The 19,091-nt window shown below is 32.8% G+C and overlaps 1 protein-coding gene across 1 annotated transcript; it reads right to left on the reverse strand.

Annotated features, from left to right (window-relative positions):
• Positions 1–1,214: 1,214 nt before the first annotated feature.
• On the reverse strand, positions 1,215–8,920 carry CD69 (CD69 molecule). Its single transcript, XM_033117731.1, has 5 exons — positions 8,788–8,920; positions 5,119–5,241; positions 3,876–4,075; positions 3,409–3,512; positions 1,215–2,285 (listed from the first exon to the last, which is right to left on the reverse strand). The coding sequence occupies exons 1-5, from the start codon at positions 8,849–8,851 to the stop codon at positions 2,177–2,179; spliced, it is 600 nt and encodes a 199-aa protein (XP_032973622.1). The 5' UTR covers positions 8,852–8,920; the 3' UTR covers positions 1,215–2,176.
• Positions 8,921–19,091: the final 10,171 nt, after the last annotated feature.

Below are 19,091 nucleotides of genomic sequence, written 5' to 3' on the forward strand. Positions count from 1 at the left end.
CAATATTTCTCCCATGCTGTGGCTCTTCACAGCAACAATTTCCACTTAGACATTTCACAGTACATGCATCACAAAACATTGTTTTCTAGTATCACTCAGGAGTATATTGTTGTTAGTTGAAGCTGAATAATATTGAATGTCAACTATAATTATATATAATTATATATAATTATATATAAATATAAATATATATATTATCTATATACATATATGTGTACATATATATACACACATACAGTTACGGAATATGGAGTAGAGCATGGGGAATAGAGTCAATTGAATTATAACAGCTATATTCGATGTCAGAGGGGTAGTAGATTGGGGGGGTTATCACTTTGTGAGGGGTGTAAATGTCTAACCATTACATTGTTAGACATGAAACTAATTTAAAAAAAGTAATGATAGTATATTAGAGCTTGAAGGCCATTCGTTTCATTTTACAGCTGTGGTAACTGAGGGACATGGAGAGTAAAAAACTTCTGTATTATTTATCACTAAGCAGTGTCTGGAATTCACATTTCTTTTCAATATGCCATACTGGTGACAAAAGTTTAAAGATACCACATACAGCATACATTTCCAACTTGCAGAGAAGGAGAATACTGCAAAATGCATTCATAAAATAATTTTGAAGGTATAGATTTTCCCTTGACTGAAATATACCATGAACATTATGTAGTACCTTATTTCTATTTAATAAATTATTTTATGTAAATAACTAAAATATGTATAGCATTTCTGAATTGAACAAGCTGCTTTCAGAAGCATCAGTTATGAGGATCAATTGTCCTCTTATTGGAGAGAGGATGAGATCATAAGTAGGTTCTCATAAAATGACTTTAGGTGTCTCCCAATTTCTCTGTGGTTCTTCAGTATGAGAGTGATAAACAACAAAGAAGAAGAAAATAATAGAGACAAAAACATTTTAAATGACATAAATTCCTCTCGATTAGAATATTTACTGAGCATCTGCTATTATACAGAAAAATGGATATGGCTCTTTTGGAAACACACATGAAAACAATTTGAAAAGTAGAAACCATGTTATAAAGCTAAGGGTTTACGATAGATAAGTTTTTTAAAAATGTGATAATATTCTCTTTTTTTGATCTCTAGTATGACATATAATTTTTAGTGTATTTTAAAGGAATGAACACTTCTTAGAAATCATTTTGTTGATTTTACTTTTATTTTAACATACATAAAGCAGCTTATAATTACACTGAACATAAAAGACAAACGAACAAAACACTATTGCACTAAAACATACTTCACATGAAGTACTGCGCATGATAGAATTGATTAGGAGAGGCACAGATTTATAATCAGATAACACTGGTATCATTCTTGGTTTGAACAATACAGAATTATTCCTAGTGGGGAATTGTCACATCATATATTGCACAATTTCCAACACTTATTTGTTTTACAAATATTCCTCATATTTTTTGGTTTTGTCTTTATGTTTTTAAAAGACTATGTATAAGGTTTTAAAGGCAATGAATTACCTACCACTGAAAACGACAAGTCTACATTGAAGAAGTAAAAACATGACAACATAAATACACAGTCATCCCATTCTTTTGTGGGAAAAAAATGACAACGTAACCCGGCAAACTTCTCCAAAAAAGAGAGAAATATTACAAAGCTTAGTTTCATAAGCTTTTGCCCACTTATAAATGTTCTCTGAGTCAAAAAAAAAATGCATTTGGACCAAATATCTGTGTTCCCAGTTAAAATTCTGTTTGTTTACATTCCGTTTTTAATACCACCATCTAACACCTTCAAATAGTGCAAATGCATGAAAGGCACTCCTGGTTGGTAGTCATTCAACAATAAATAACTCTTTACCTAGCTATTTTATTATTTCTGTATTTGGAAAAGTATAAAGTGCATTCAAAAAGTTCAAAGTCATTCTTCTCAGTCTTGAACATAATTATCAGTCAATCTGTGATGTTTTTAGCTCATGACAGGGATATTCCTCTTTGCCGAGATTCCTGGAATTTCTCTCTCTTTTTTTCCACAGTCTTATTTGGAAGAAAGTTTCCAAAATAATACAAAGTTTGTTCACAAAGTCTTTGTGGAAAACATCTGACCATAGAGCAGCATCCATCAAAATAAATGTCCTTGAGTTCCATATGATAATAGTCTATAATCAAATATGATTCATCCCTCATTATTTGAAGGGTTTGCTACATATCCAGTGTAAATTCTTTCCACATTCTGTACTGCTGACCTCTCTGCTGTTCAGAAATGCACAGTTCTCAGATCGTGTAAGATTGAACCTGTCAAATAATAAAGAAACTGAGAATTATTTTCAGTTCATTTCCGTTCAGTTACATGAGAATAAACTGTGGTGGCAGAGGCCTCCGCGTATTGTGTGTGTGTGTGTGTGTGTGTGTGTGTGTGTGTGTGTGTGTGTGCTGAGTAGGAATGTATGAGGCAGGTCTGCCAGTCAAATGATCAGAGATAAATCTGGAGAGACAGTAGACAAAGATCGAGAGGAACAGTATGTGGAAGGAAGGTGCAAAGCTAAGCTAAGAGTAAAAAGCTCCATTTATTTGGTTGGCATGCCTCCAGAGGAATGACTTTTGGTCATTTCTGAGGTCACAAACCCTTCAAGAAACAATTCTCAGAAAGTATACACATTCAACAATTTTAGGGGGGGTATGGCCCTTGAAGCTCATCTGTGGAGAGGGTACCATAAGACACATATTAAGAGTTCCTTTTCTAGAGATCTGAATTTATTCTCTGTATCAGTAATTAAAATAAAACTATTTCGATAGCTAGAAATTTATTTAACTGAGTTTTCTGATGACAAAGATTTACACTAAACTTATAAAGTGTCCTTTAAACTTTAAGAAAAGGTAGTTTAATTACAGGTAATAAAATAAAGTCAGTATTTTTAATTCTGGGGCAAGATTTCTCTCAGGTTCATAGAAGCCTCTTATTAGGTATGAAAATATTGTTCTTAAAGGAAAAGAAAAGAAAATATTGCTCTTTATCCTTGTGGAGATGAGAACTGGGAAAGAGTAAGAGGAAATTATTTTCCAAAAATTAGCTCATCAGTAAAGCATAAATATGAGATTTGAAATATTGGATTTTGTTTGCATCATCATCATTTTTTCTAGAATATTTCTGAGTCTATTATTCACATGAAATTTGGCTGAGATCAAATTACTAGAAGCATTTATTGTATGAATTCCAAGTAGATAAAAAGGACAAAATGATAATATGAAATCCTTTCTTAAAAGAATTCCAAGGAGTATAAGCATACAAAAAAGGTAATTAAAGCTCTGCTTATAAAGAGCACAACCTTCATATTGAACAGTGCTTTGACAGAAAAAAAGGAAAGTGGTTTCCCTGAGTTGCCAGCCTGGGGAGCATAAAAGACATCTTGAAATTTACCAGTTATTAAACTCTTTGCCATTTGACCACTTCCATGTCTGTTCAGCTTCTTTTTTCAGCCCAATCCAGTGTTCAGCTCTACCCACATATCGTTTTAAAAAGATCTTAAAGAAAGCAGAAAGGACATGTGTATTAAACAATCCCTTTGGGGACGTATGTAATATATCTTCAAAAGCAGTTTCTCATAAGCTGCATCTGAAGAATGTAGCTAAGCTCATCATTTATTAATTCTATATAGGATCAACTCATTTGGATATCTGGCCTTTGAAAGTAAATATTCAAATCAAATTTACAAGATTAAATTGAGACTTCATTTTGACTGATCATATGGCTTCCTATAACTAAATTTTCCTATATGGAAGACATGTACAATGTCTTCACTTAGAAGGAAACAGAAGGAAACCACAAAGTAGCTAAAAAAATAAAATAGCAATATTTTATGAAATTATTTTTGAATAATACCTTACCATGTCCTTTTCTGAATCAAAGAGAGCAAGAGTAGCACCATGATCGAGGCAAGAGTTTTGGGCGAAGTTCCAGCTCCTTGTTAGATTGGAAATATAGTAGCATTTTTTCTTGTATCCAATCCAGTCATCTGGGCATGAAGAAACATGGCCGCTTGATGGTACTGAGGGCATATATTGGGCTGGACAATTGTATTGGCCCACTGTAAACAGAAAAAAATCATTTGTTTTAGTAACAAAAGAAACTAAATACCCACAGCATGCAAACCTAGTTCAGGAGATGCTGTGCTGTACTTGGTAACAAAGTAAAGGATGAATGGCAAGAAGGCAAATTCTGAGAAGAGAAGAAGGCAAGTTCTCACCTTATCTGATCTGCCATTGTGCCTAACTGTCATTGTACAAGGTATGAGAAAAAAGAGGGTGGCTCTTTGGCCATAATATCAGAAAGTGGTAGGAAAATGGAAAAATCTTAAAAATACCTTTTAACTAGAAAGGGTAAAGTGCATTATAAATTCTAAGTAAGGTTTAGAATCTGAATGCAGAAGTGGAGGAATTTGAAGATACAGTAGATAAAACACTATATTGGGAGATGAAGAACAGAATTCTTTGCAGGGAAGTAATTCAGGATACTGAAAGATCTGTAGCTCCAGATGTTTCATAAAATTGTAAAATTTCATGTTTGTAAAAGACACAAATGATTTTTGGTATAGCTGTATGTTTTGAATACCATATGACAATTAACTCTCTAGGAGCTTATAGATATATTCTTAATTATCCATAACCACCATTCTGTGGCCTTTGAGATAAAAGACAAGAGACTGACCAAGTCCTGATTAATCTATGGCTTAGATATTATTTTGTCTATCAACAATGAATGTGAAGCCCACATTTTCTTTCAAACATAAATATCAATTTATGTAGAATCTAAATCAGCCCCTTTCATTCCAGATTTAAACGTATGCTCAAATGTCACTGTCTCTCACAATAATGTATAAGTCATAGACAATTTAAAACGTTATAAAGAAGCTCTCGAAAACTCAAAAGTATTATATTAAGTAACCAAGGAACTTGGAATTATATTTAACATTTTTTTACTAAATAATCAGTCATGTATGATGTATGGGATGATCCTAAATTAATCAGAATTAATTTCTGATTAATTGGACCGAGTGATTCCCGGTGATTTCAGCTGGGCATGAATGCTTACAGCAAAGAGACTCAATAAATTCATGAAGTGCAGACCTACCTGATAAAGCAATAAGAGCCATGATTAAAATGGTGATGATGACCACATTCAGTACAGCACATGGAACAGGAACTTGAAGGGACCCTTCACGATGTGTTGCAAAGTGAGAGCTGGTGGCATGATCTGAAGAAAGCAAGCTGGTGGTGAATTCAGGCATACTACAGAAGTCAAATAGGGACATTTGATATTCTCTTGAGGCACTTAAATTTTAAAAACTAGTTATCAGTCTCCCTATCTTCTTACATAAAATTTATATGTTAACTTTCCCCAACTTTTGAGTGACGTTGGATAGTTTCTTATTGGCTAGAAATAAAACAATCCAGACATAATAATGAGAACATAAAATATCTTCCTAATATGTGCACTTAGTAGCTATGATCATTCTACGTATATCATAATTTTATTGTTTTATCATAATAAGAACGTTTATTAAATACCTGATTGCCCTAAAAGACATGTAAAAACATCCTAAGCATAATTCCTTAACTTCTCTGTGTTTGAGATGATAAAAATGGAGATAAATGTGGATAATGTAATAAAAAATATTGAATTAATACATAAATATCTAAAACTAGCATGGCTGGAAAAAAAAGTGATTGATAGTACCAGATGTGAAGCAATTGAAATTTTCATATATTACTGATGGGAGAGTAGAATGAAAAAAATACTTTAGAAAACTGTTTCTTAAATAATTAAAGATACACCTACCCTATAATTCAGCAATTCTACTGCTACATATTTTCTCAAAAGAAATGCAAATATGTCTTTAAAATTCTTTGTATAAGAAGGTTCATAGCAGCTTTATTTTTAAGAGCCAATTCCTAGAAATAACCCAAATGACCATCAGCAGGAAAAATGGATAAACACATTATGCTATATCCACACAAGGAAATTCTACTCAGTAACCAAAAAAAAAAAAAAAAAAGTTGATTGTAAAATATCCAACTACAGTTATACACTGTATATTTCAATTTATTTGACATTCAAGAATAGTTGTACTAAACTATGGTGACAGAAATCAGAAAAGTGATTGTTTTATGTGTGTAGCAAGGGTAGTTTGAGTGGAAAGGAACAGGGGAACTTTCTAGAGTGATGAAAATTTCAAATATTGATTGAAGTTGCAGTTGTAACTCATTAAATTACATTTGGAATCTATGCATCCCTTGTATGGAAATTCTACCTCAATTAAAAATGATATGTAAATGGATAAAATATTTGAATTTTTGAAGAGAAGCTAAAATAATAGAAGAAACATAACAATATTATAAACCAAATATTGGGTGGAAGTTTCATTTATCCTCTGTATAATGTTGAAACAAAGTAAGACTTTGATTTCACCAATAAGAAATATTTTTATAGAAGGATTTAGAATATGAATATAATGTGAATCACGAATCTTAGTCACACACACAAAAACTGGAAGAATATCTGTTTTAGAATATAAATAAATAATTGAGAAAGGAGAGAAGGGGATTTTGCGACTCAGAGTTTGAATTTCAGTTTTTGTTAGGATGAGCTATCAGGATTTTTACAATTTGCCGCACAAGAAATATAGAGTTCTCAATTGTGTTCTCTAAAAATGAAATGCAAAATTGCTACTTGAATGATATTAAGATTTACCATAAAAAAGCCTCACAATGCAAAAATATCTTGTCTTTCAGTATGGATGACTTTCATAATTAAAAGCATGTATCTTGAAACGCATGTATTTTTTGCCTTAAAACACTTCTCTAAAGTTAAACTGAGCAAAGAGATGTTGCTTTCTTTCATAGTAATTTACCATGTACTGGATCTCAGCATCAGCTTTTGCTTCTTCTGGGAATTGTCTTTCCTCGCGTAGATCTGCATTTAGATTTCCCAAGAGATGCCTTTACTTCCCTCCCACGTAGTTCTATTTCTTTCAGCTTCTCAAAACTAATCTTCCCTTTTTCACTGGTATACAATTGTCACCAGAAACAGACCTTGGTAGATAGGGTAGCAAGTTCGGAGCTCTTTATCTAGTTTCACTTCTCCTCATGCTGCTTAGACTCAATGCAGCTCTCATTCCTGAGCCAGTACTAACTCATACAAATACCTCATGTACTCCAAAGCCTACGTCAATTTGTTGGCTGACATTGCCCATTATCCAATGGGTAAACTGTGGGGATGATTCTCAGATTATATTTTATATCCATTAGTGAGGGCTATTGTTACTCAGTTTGATTTATCACCTAGGTGACAAAACACTCCCCCAACAGTATACTTCCGCTCTGATTATGGGCCTTGTCCATTAATGGAGAAATTGGAAATAAACCCACCCTTACATATTGAGTTACCAAAGGGTGATGCCTAATGATTGTCCATACAAATGAAGCAAGGGCAGCATAAACTAAGCATTCAATACAAAATTGGGATGATCTAAAGAAAAGTTAAGAATTCCTGAATTAGGTCATTCTTCTTTCAACTATGCCCTCTGTTTATTGAGTAGTTTTATTATTATAATTGTTGCTCTTTTTAGCAGCTCATCTGGGACATAAAGTTATGGTTACCTAATTACCAAAAAATTTGTGTGGCTTGCACTTGTTATCCACAAGTGATTTTGTGTTCTTAAGTTATAGATGGGTTTATTGGAGGTAATTGAAGCTTTTCTGATGCAAAGCAGTCTCGTAGACACATACTTCAAAAACAATGCCTTCCTCTAGATTGTTTCAGCTCTGCTGTTCATAACACATCCCTTTAATACTGTATAGCTTTCTTACAAATAAACTCCACTTCCTACATGCTAGGTTTGGGGGTACCTCAATAAGTAGAGAGGAAGAGGGATAAATGAAAAAAATCAAGGAAGTCTCACAGAAACAAGTTAAAGGAAAACAATGGAAAAATTTTGGTAATAAGAAATAGAACAGGTCTATGGATAGAATAGACAAATAGAAGAGAGGAAAAAGTATAGCATTGCTAAAATGATCATATTTTGATGAAAAATAAAAGAAAGAATAATGTCTCATTTATGCAGAATTTGAAGTCAGTGATTGGAAAGGTGAGAGAGAAGGATGAAATGGAACTAAAGAGTCCTGTAAGAATACAGAGGCAGAAAATGTCATTTTCAAGAATTGTTTCATGACATTCTCCTGATAAATTATTGTTGGACGCTGTACATGTTCAGATGCTCATATGGCTGCTTTCTCAAAGATTGGAAACCTTCATTTATAGCAACTGGAAAATGCTGTCATGAGAACGTAAGATAAGGCACACAGGAAACACACAAAGATACAAGGTGAAGGCAATCAAGAATGTAATTGTTTATGTGGAAAACAATTTTTGTGAAGAGAGGCAATGTTTCCTGGAGGAGTTGGATATGGAAAAATGATGGAGAGTGTACTGTGCAAGTACAGGGAATTTTCTAGTTAAATCTGAAAAATTGAGAAGGAATAAATGGAAACAAAGAAACAGATCTTTGAATATCTTCTAAAATTCTCCTTTCTGTTTCCCTCTATTCTCTGGAATCATATCTTCTCATATATGAAGAAATATATAATTCTTATCATTTTCTCTTTTATCCTGACTGAAATAGGATGTAACTAAGTTCTTGAAAAGACAAAGCCTCATTTTCTTCCCTAAGTATTGTTATATATCATCTGTATAGTTAGATAGGTAGTTATTACCAGTACATAAAAATAAGATCTGACTTACTTTGTTGTCCTCTCTCCAGATGCAAGGAGCTGTTCTCTGTTAGGGAACAATCTTCCGAATTCATCTTTATTCTAGTCAAGAATCTCTGGTTAATTTCAGGTAAAGCCAATCTACAATGAAAGTCTTTGCTGGAGCTCTTGCTCAGTGTCTGAGCCTCTGAAGAATCTGAGCATTTATAGTCAGTTATGTTTTCCCCACCCCCTTCCTCTTGCCTTCCAATCACTCAACTACTCCTGTTCGCTTTAATTTATGCTCTAGTGGCCCAGACAATTTACAATGTGTTGTTGTGGTGAGCTATGGGTTTTCCCTGCTGTCTGAAATATGCTTTCTCACAACTGTAGGTGTGGTATGCACAGACAGATGGGATTTTCCCGAATCGGTGACATCCTTCCTTAAATTTGTAGAAAACAAAACATAGTTATGAAGACAGCATATCTAAGTAAAGAATTAACAGTTAGGGATTCTTATCTTTGAGATGGAAATAATTTGGAGAGTAATATTTCCCTGGAATCCCATTCTTGCATTTATTTTACTAATATTTATTGAGCATCCACTATGACCCTGACACCGTTTGGGGCTAGATAATTTATCATTGAGTACAAATTTTAAGATCTCTATCCTCATGGATCTCTCTTCAGTGTGGAAGAGTTTTCTTAGGAAGCTATAAATTGGCTTTCAGAAGTTTGTCATTCACTTCTTCCCTGGGGACCAGTTCTTTTTTTTAAGGTATCATTTGGTAAGTAGCTGCTTTAGTGCAGGAAATAGAAACCCTGTGGTCTGGAACTTCCTTTCTATGTTCTAAAATTGTTTATCTTGAGTTATCTCTTTCATTTACCTCCTGTTAATTTTTTTCATACTTTACTGTCATTTAGATCACTCTTATTTCCCCTCAGTTGTATCTTATTCTGCTGTTTTTTCCCTATCTTCTGGATTATTTTTTTATACTATACCTCTGAAGTTTAAGACATTTGTATATAATTACTATAAAAATATATTGCCATGTCAATATCATCCAGATCAGTTATTAAGCTCAACACAAAGTGAATGTAGAACACCCACGTACGATGATTTAAGGAGGGGATCAAAATGTCACTCTGGTTAATAATCTTGGTATGAAAATTTTATCATTAAGATGATTTCTTTAGAGTAAAGACACTCTGTTTTCAGAATAAAGCCTTTGTGAAAATATTATGCTTAGCTGGATTGTAAATTATCATTTGTTATTAGTTAGTTAGGCCATCATATTTATTTGTTTACCTAAGACATGAAGAGGTACATGTTGGTCCCAAAGGCTTTCTTTGCTTCCGTTCTATTTTTCAGTCAATTTCCTAGAATGTTTTACAAATAGCAGCTAAAAGTTTTGTTATAATTAAATGAAATCATTTTGGTGAGATGTTCAACTCTTCCCCCTTCCATCCTCAAATGCTTCTTATCAAACCTTCTTATAGTTGAGGAGGTCCATGATCTGGCCCCTGGCTACCTCTCCTTCCATTTTTCCTATTGGCCGCTTCTCTCTCTAACAGTAACTTCTTTGCTGTCTGACAAAAATGCCAAGTATTCTCCCACTACAGGGTCTTTGCCTTTTCTCTAAAAGGTTCTTCCTTCATCTGCTTGTATGTCTTGCTCTCCCTTTAATTCAACTCACTGCCCAGAGAGGTCTTCCCTTGCCTTTTATATGTAAAATAGAACCTCATACTCTATGTCTCCACATACTATTATCCTTTTTTACCTCACTTGTCAATATCTGACATTATATTATTGCTTGTCATCTGTTTTCCTTATGAAACTATAAGCTGCTTGGGGGCAAGGCCTTTTTCTGACTTGTCCCATCTGTCCCTAACACCTGACGTAATAACTGGAACTTAGCATATACTCAGTACAAACTTGTTGAATGAGTGAATAAATAAATAAATATGAATTAATGAAAGAACATATATATATATAAACATAAAAGTTACAAAATATAGAGTGTTACTTGGAGAGGCTTGTGGGATTGTAGGGTTCAGAAAATATGACTTTGCAGTGTCACTGGATAGCAAGTGCACACTTGAGTACTGCTGATGAGTGCTGAAGGAGTTCAGTTTAGTACTTAACGGAATAGCTGATGCTTTTGCTAATTTCTTTGGGTTAAAGCAACTTAGATCTTTTAAGTGTTTATTTATCCTTCTACAGTTGGGAGATCTGGGTTCTTATCCACACTCTGACACTAATTTTGCACACTGTATTGTGAAGAATGCATGAGATAATATCTCTGCTATAAATCTGTAACATTTTTTTAAATCTTCCAAGTCTTGGGGTGGGGTGGAGTGGTGGGGAGGTGAGAGAGAGAGAGAGAGAGAGAGAGAGAGAGAGAGAGAGAGAGAGAGAGAGAGATAATCCTTATACACACTGACAATCCTTACCATGTGTTGTTGCCACATGCAAAGCAGGACTTTTCAGCAGCTGATTGGGCTAACATAGAAATCATGGTCCAGTTATACCATGTACTTTTTCCCGCTGATGATTCCCATGTAAGTGTGAAAATTAATTTTCTTAGCTGGACACAAACTAGCTTTGAAGTTTGAATATTCCAGAAAAGTTAGGCAGGTTAACTTAATGAAAATAGTACAGTTTTTACAGAGAGATAACCATCTCCCACAAATTTCCCTCTACTCCCTATATAGGCCAGCGATGTTGACCTTCATTCTATTCTTTGACAAAGCTAAACTTATTTTTATTTTATAGGGTGTTTTCTTGCTTTTGTTCTCCCTGCTCTCAGATTTTTCCAATTTTAGTATATATGCTGCCGAAGCGAGCACTGATTTTTCATAGCTAACTGTTCTTGTTTATATTCACTTCACATGTTCCACCTCACCAGAACTTTCCACCTGTATAAAACTTCCTATTAGTCACAATTTATTACCTCACTCTATTCTTTATAGAACATATCATCATTAGAAATCTTGTAGTTCATATATTTTATATATCTGTATTGATATGTATGTGTGTGTATATATATACATGTGTATATATAAAAATCATCATACACATGATGATTTTTAAAACCATATATATATATATATTTAAAACCACATATATATATTATACATATATATAATATATATATATGTGGTATATATATGTGTTTTTAAAAATCATCATTATTATTTATTTCCCTACCTAGAAAGTAAGGTCTTTAATGCAGGAGTATGGCCATGTTATTCAATAATGAATCTCTAGTACTTGTAATAGGGACTAGAACATAGGAGTTCAACGAGTAGTTGTTGGGTGGATACATGACACAATGTATGTGAATATCGACTCAAGCATTTGTTAACTGTGAGCTTTGGGAAACTAACACAGCTCCAGGGAACATTGGGTTTATCTGTAAATGAAACTATTAGTGTCCAATTTATACTTTTTTTGGTGAAGAAAACATTATAAATTAGAAAATTAGTTTTCTACCACAGTGACTGGTATATATTAGGTATATCTAATGATATGTAAAGAAATAGCAGTTTGATACAAGTCATGAAAAGGGAAAGTTCCTCATTTGATGTAGGGCACTAAGAGATAAAACTGAGAAGCCACAGCATAATTTCTGATATGGTGCAGCATGGCTCTAGTCTGCCTAGAATACAGACAGACAGAAGAAGCTGCAGTCTCCTACAACCACCTCTGACAGCTTTCATGAAATTAAGATACTTGCTTATGTGCTCAAGCTTTCTTGCTTCTTCAGCCCCAATCAGGTGGATAAATATTATATATATATATATATATATATATATATATATATATATATATATATATATGTATACCGGAGGTGCCAAAAAATGTATACACATGACTTGTATCCATCTTTTGTTCTCAGTATATATGGAGTATTACAATTTTAATACATTATTTTTCCTTTCTTAAAATGTGTATTTTCTTGGCACCCATTGGGCACAGAAACATATCTAGAGAACTTACTGTAAGAAAATAAATATCTTTAAACATTATTAAATTGATCAAAATCTGTTACCTTTGTTCTGAAATCATTTTTCTCTATCTGTCTTTATGGGAGCAGCCAAAGTATTTTGTTGAAATCAGCACTTGTGTAGTTGGGAGTAGGCAGACACTGCAAACATAAAAACCAGTCAAATTCTCAGGAATATATGTTATCAGTAGGCCTACTAGGTATCCACTGGCCCTCATGTGGTTCAAGTCCTCTACAATAGCCTAAACTTTATTTCAAAATGAATAAATTGTTCATTAATTCTCTCTTCTCTCCCACAGTCATTTTTCAAAGTGTAAGAAACCTCCCTTAGATTTGGGGAAGCAGTCAACTTTAATTCCTGTAAAGCTGTGAACAATAATAGGGGTTGCCCAACACGGCCCTGGATGACACCCGTTGTCCTGATATAATTATTAAAAGCATGTCATTTCACTTGCAAGAGTGTCTTTCTGTCACAATAATTTATATGCTCACATTACTAATCAGTGTTTGTTATATGAAAGGAAGCTATCTCTACGTGTGAAATTATACAGCAAATAGGACAAAGTAAAGTGTAGAGGGTCAGGAGGCAGTGTACGAGAGATTTTGGGGTCAGAGGGTTTTTCAATTGTCCCTTATTCATCTAAAAATGGAAACAAACTTCTTGTGTGGTCAGCCCTGATAGATTCAGTTCTCTAAAGCAAAGAAACACATGTATTGAACTGAAGAAACAAAACCAGTGCATATAAACTCTTTTCAATCTTCTTATAAAACACACGTGGCAATAATGTAGCCCTTTCAACATTTTCAGAGATATTTTATGTCTTACTTCATAAATTATACACCAAAAATTAAGGGATATCCACAGGGCAGAAATTAGTATTAACATGTGATAGTTCAGTTAAGAAAACTGAGGCTTAGAGAAATTAGTGGACAAAGTTGGAAGAAGCCACTCAGGACACCAGAACTGATCAATGCCCTTCTCCTTCATGCTTGTTTGACCTTATATGAAGAATCCGGGGGAAGGCCCCAGAAAGGAAATTAAGTAATGTGAGCTAGAAGCAAAGTGATGCAGAGAAGACAGGATATACAGTCCTTATCAGGCAGGATGCTTTTCGTGGCACCTGTCACAGAAACCTCAAACTTCCGACCTAAGACAGTTTCCGGACACAACCTGTTCAGCGTTTTTTTTTTTTTTTTTTAATTTCCTTTCTCTTTCAACGGGTGAATTAGGTTTCTGAATGGCTTTTAGTCTTCTTGAGAATCAAAGCTTCAATTTATAATGTTTTTATCTTCTAATAAATTAATATGAATTATGAAAATTGGTAAAATTTATTTTTAAATCACAGATGTGTGTGTGCTTTCAGTTAATTACCACTAAGGGCCAACATAATCGAGGGAGCCAAAAGTAAGTGGGGAATTTCCAACTCTAAACACTTTCCAATCTTCTTTCCTCTCTGAATTTATTCTTTGAACTTTCTAATTTTCCCCTTGAGTGGAAGATCTCCTAAAAGACAGAAATGAGTTGATTTGGAAAGTATGAGCTGATGTATTTCTTCTTCCTGACTTGAGATAGTAAAGGTAAAATACAGTATTCACTTATACAGAAACTTGGAATCTGAAAAATTTGTCAATTTTTGAAAGTAAAAGACATAAAAGAACTATATTAAAGATGAGATACGTTTTACTACACCTTTACATAAAGTACTCATAGTTCCAGGCTCCTTACTTGCAGAAAACATTTTTGGGAAATATTTCCAAAGATAATGGCATGGAAACGGCAAATGTAACAGAAAATTTAGGGGGGCCAGGGACGGTGTTGCTAAGTGATTTGAAATATATCTATTTGTATCTGAATCTTGATAGACTTGCAATGAACTTGAACAGAATTGCTTTTCCCACCTCCTGTGGACCTATTTGCACCTACTTGGGTACTGAGAGAAAAGCCTCCAGTTAGAAGACATTCAGAGATTGTAACCATTCTTCTGCCCAATCAATCTGAAGTTTAAATATATTAAAACATTTCTAATGGATTGGATTGGCCTTTACTGAGGCAACATGTTAGGAAAGGAAAATGAAACCCATAAAAGAAAGTAGGAAGGTCTAGACAGATATGAAAAAAATCATAATAGTTTATTATGAACAATTGTAGGCTAACATACTTGACAATTTAAGTAAAATGAACATATTTTAAGTAAAAGGAACACATCCCAGACAAATACCTCTTCCAAAACTGAAACAAATTTTAAAACTGTTGGAAAGCTCTACAACTATTAAATAAATTGAATCCATAATTAAATGCATCCTCTTGGGAAGGAAAACAAAATTAACAAAAACTCCATGCCCAGATCTTTTTATGTTCCAATCTATCAAACATTTAAGGAAGAAATAAGAAATTACAAATTCTTCCAGATTGTATTAAAAATCAGGCCAGGAAACATTGCAATCAAAAACTGACCAGCCAATCTATTCGTGAACATAGATGAACAATTTTTAAAAATAAGTTTACAAAACTGAACTCAGTAAAAAAAAAATAAACTGAACTCAGTAACAAAAATAAAATACCACAACAATATTGGGTTTCCTGCAGGAATGCAATGTTGATTTTTCATTTAAAAACCAATCAATACAATTTGCTATATTAACAAATGAAAAGAAAAAAAACTTGAAAGATATAAAATACAGTATTTGATAAATTTAACCATGTATTCATAATGAAAGTCCGTAACATACTAAGAATCATATGAACTTCCTTGATCTATAAATTACCTATAATAAGAAGGGTATCTATAAAATATATCATACTTAAGGATGAATAATTGAGAATACTTTCTTATGAAATCAGAAATGAAACATGATATAGTAATGCATTAAGAAGAAATAAATAAATGTAAAAAATAAACAGATAAAGATCTAATAGAAGAGTCAAACATTTTAAATTAGTTTTTTTAAATTTTGAGATAATTGTAGATTTAATTGCAATTGTAAAGGATCCCTTTAAGCTTTAACCAATTTCTCCCAATGGCAATATGTTATAAAATTATAGTACCATATCACAACCAGGATATTGACACTGATATAGTTAAGGTAGAGAACAAACCAATTAACACATGAATCCTTTCGGTTTTCTTTTTAGAAGGAAGTCCATTTCCCTCTTGCCTATCCCTCACCCTATCTGCCCAGGCCCCTGTCCTTAAGCCCTGGCAACCATTAACCTGTTCTTCATTTATATGATTTTCCTCATTTCAAGAAAGTTATATAAATGGTCTTATACAATATGAAAGCTTTGGGAATTGGCTTTTTTTCCCTCAGCATAATTCTCTAGAGATTGATCTATGTAGTTGTGAGTATCAATAGTTCATTCTTTATTGTTGAATAATATTCCCTATATGGATGGTCCACAGATTACTTAACCATTCACTCCTTGAAGGATATTTGGCTTTTTTCCAGTTTGGGGCTGTTGTGAATAAAAGTAGTTGATATGAAAATGTGTATATACATCCTTGTATAACTATGTTTTTATTTTTCTGGAATAAATGCCCAGGGATTCTATTAAGAGTTTGGTAGCTGCATGTTTGTTTTTTAAAGAAATTGACAAGTCTTTTAGAGTGACCGTACTATTTTCCAGTCCCATTAGCAATGTATGGGTGATCCAGTTTTTCCATATCCTTCCCAATATTGGCGGTGTCATTATTTTTTAAAATTTTATTTTATTCATACTGATAGGTGTACAGTGACATCTCATTGTGGTTTTAACTTGTATTTTCATAATGGCTAATGATATTGAACATCTTTTCACATGCTTGGTTGCCACTTGTATGTCCTCTACAACGGAATATCTGCGTCTTTTGCTCAAACTTAATTGGATTTTTTGTTCAATATGTGTTTGCAAATATTTAATATTCAGTCTGCAGCTTGCCTCTTTATACTCTTCACAGAGTCTTTTAGAGAGCAAAAGTTTTTAACTTTTCCTTTTGTTGAATGTCTATTGTTTTTCGGTTTTCAAATTCATTGATTTCTGCTCTTATGTTTATTATGTCCTTCTTTCTGCTTGCTGTGGGTTTATTTTACTTTCCTTTTTCTAATTTCTTGAGGTATATGCTTGGATCATTGATTTGAGACTCTCCCTCTTTTATAATAAACGCATTTAGTGCTGGAAACTTCCCTCTCACCTTTGCCTTAGTTGTGTCCCACAGATATTGATATACTGTATTTTCATTTTCATTCAGTTCAATATACTTTCAAGGTTTTCATAACACTCTATTTGATCTATGGGTGATTTAGAAATGTGTTATTTCATTTTCAAGTGTTTGGAGATCTCCACATTCTCTTTCTGTTATCAATTTCTAGTTTGATTCCATTGTGGTCAAAGTCTCTGAATTCTTTCATACTTTTCAAGTTAACTGAAGTTTGTTTTATTGCTCAGAATGTGGTTTATAATACTTTGACATATGTTTATCTGGTTCTATAACAGAATATATATTCTGTTAAGTTGAGTGTTATATAAATGTCTATTAGATTTTATTGGTTGATGGTGTCATTTTTCTATATTATTATGTCTAGTATTCTACTCATTGTAGAGAGAGGATTGTTAACATCATTTACTATAATTGTGGATATGTTTTTGTTTGTTTGTTTTGTTTTGTTTTTAAGAGTTTATTTGAGCCAAACTGACGACAATGCTGAGAAACAAAATCTCAACAGATGGAGAAAATGCTCCAATTTTGAATGCTCCAATATGTTTTTGTCTCTTTTCATTTCTATAAGTTTTTGCTTCACATATTTTACAACTTTGTTTTTGTTGCATTTATATTTTAAGATTGCCATGTCTCCTTGGTGAATAAACTTTTTATCATTATGTAACTTTTCCTATCTGTCTCTGGTCATTTTTTTTTTTAATTTATAAATCCATTTTATCTCTTATTATTATAGCCACTCCTGCTCTACTTTTATTAAGGTTTACATAATATAGCTCTTTCTATAATTTTACTTTCAATCTATATAACATATAAAACATATATAACATATGTAACAGCCTATATAATATAATAATTAAAATTAATTTCTTTCTTACAGCATACTTGGCTCATGTTATTTAATCCACTCTGTCAATCTCTGTTTTTAAATGTTGTATTTAGACTATTTACATTCAGTGTAATTACTGATATGTTAGGGCTTAACTTTGCCACTTTATTTTTGATATTAGTTTGTTCTCTATGTTTTATATTTCACTGTTTTCTTTTTCCTGCCTTCCTATGGACTACTTGAATATTTTAAAATTGTCTTTTGATTTCTCTATAGTGTTTTTGAATGAATGTCTTTATAGCTTTAGTAGTGATTGCTGTAGATATTGCATTATATGTACATAACAACACAGTCTACTGATGTTGACATTTTACCAGTTTGAATGAAGTGTAGAAACCTTACTTTTCTTTATATTTCTTTGTTCTCCCCTACATAAATATAATTAAAACATATTTCCTCTACATACATTCAGTATCACATCAACTATAGAATGATTTGAAAAATCCAAGAGGAGAATTAAAGTCTATTGTATTTACCCATATTTCGGCTCTTTCTGTGTTCTTTTTTCCTGCCTTATGTTCAAATGTTCTTTCTTGAAGCATTCTCTTTCTATTTAAAACTTCCTTTAACTATTCTTTCAGTGAAAGTCTGTTGGTAACAAAATCTCTTAGTTTACGTACTTGTAACAGAGGATGTCTAGATGTCCCTTTAATACCTGAAGGATATTTTCACTAAGTGTAGGATTCTTAATTTTTGGTCTTTTATTTCAGCACTTGAAAAATGTAATAGCACTTCCATCTATCATCCATGGTTTCTCATGAAAAGTCTTGTCATTCAATTTGTTTCTCTCAATAGGTAAAGTTTTGTTTCTGTCTCACTTGCTTTCAAAATTTTGGTTTTAGTGCTCAAAAATTTGATTATGATGTGCCTTGCTATGGGTTTCTTTTTATTTGCCCTATTTAGGGTTTGCTCAGCTTGAATATGAATGTTTATATCTTTTGTCAAATTTGAGATTTCAACGTTTAATTCTTAGAATACTGTATGAGCTCCACCCTTTTTCCTCTTCTTCTGGAACTCCAATGATATGGATGTTAGATCTTTTGCTATAGACCCACAAATATCTGAGGCTTTGTTCTTTATTTTCCTGGTCTCTATTCTCTCTTGTTCTGTTTGATTAATTTCTATTTTTTTATCTTCAAGTTCTTTTATTTTTTTCCCCTCTATCCCTTGCATTCATCTATTGAGCCTATCCATTAAAATTTTTGTTTGGTTATTGTAATATTTAGTTATAAAAATTCCATTTGGTTCTTCTTTACATCATGTT

This window comes from Rhinolophus ferrumequinum, chromosome 10 (assembly GCF_004115265.2).
Source record: "Rhinolophus ferrumequinum isolate MPI-CBG mRhiFer1 chromosome 10, mRhiFer1_v1.p, whole genome shotgun sequence".
Taxonomy (NCBI): Eukaryota; Metazoa; Chordata; class Mammalia; order Chiroptera; family Rhinolophidae; genus Rhinolophus; species Rhinolophus ferrumequinum.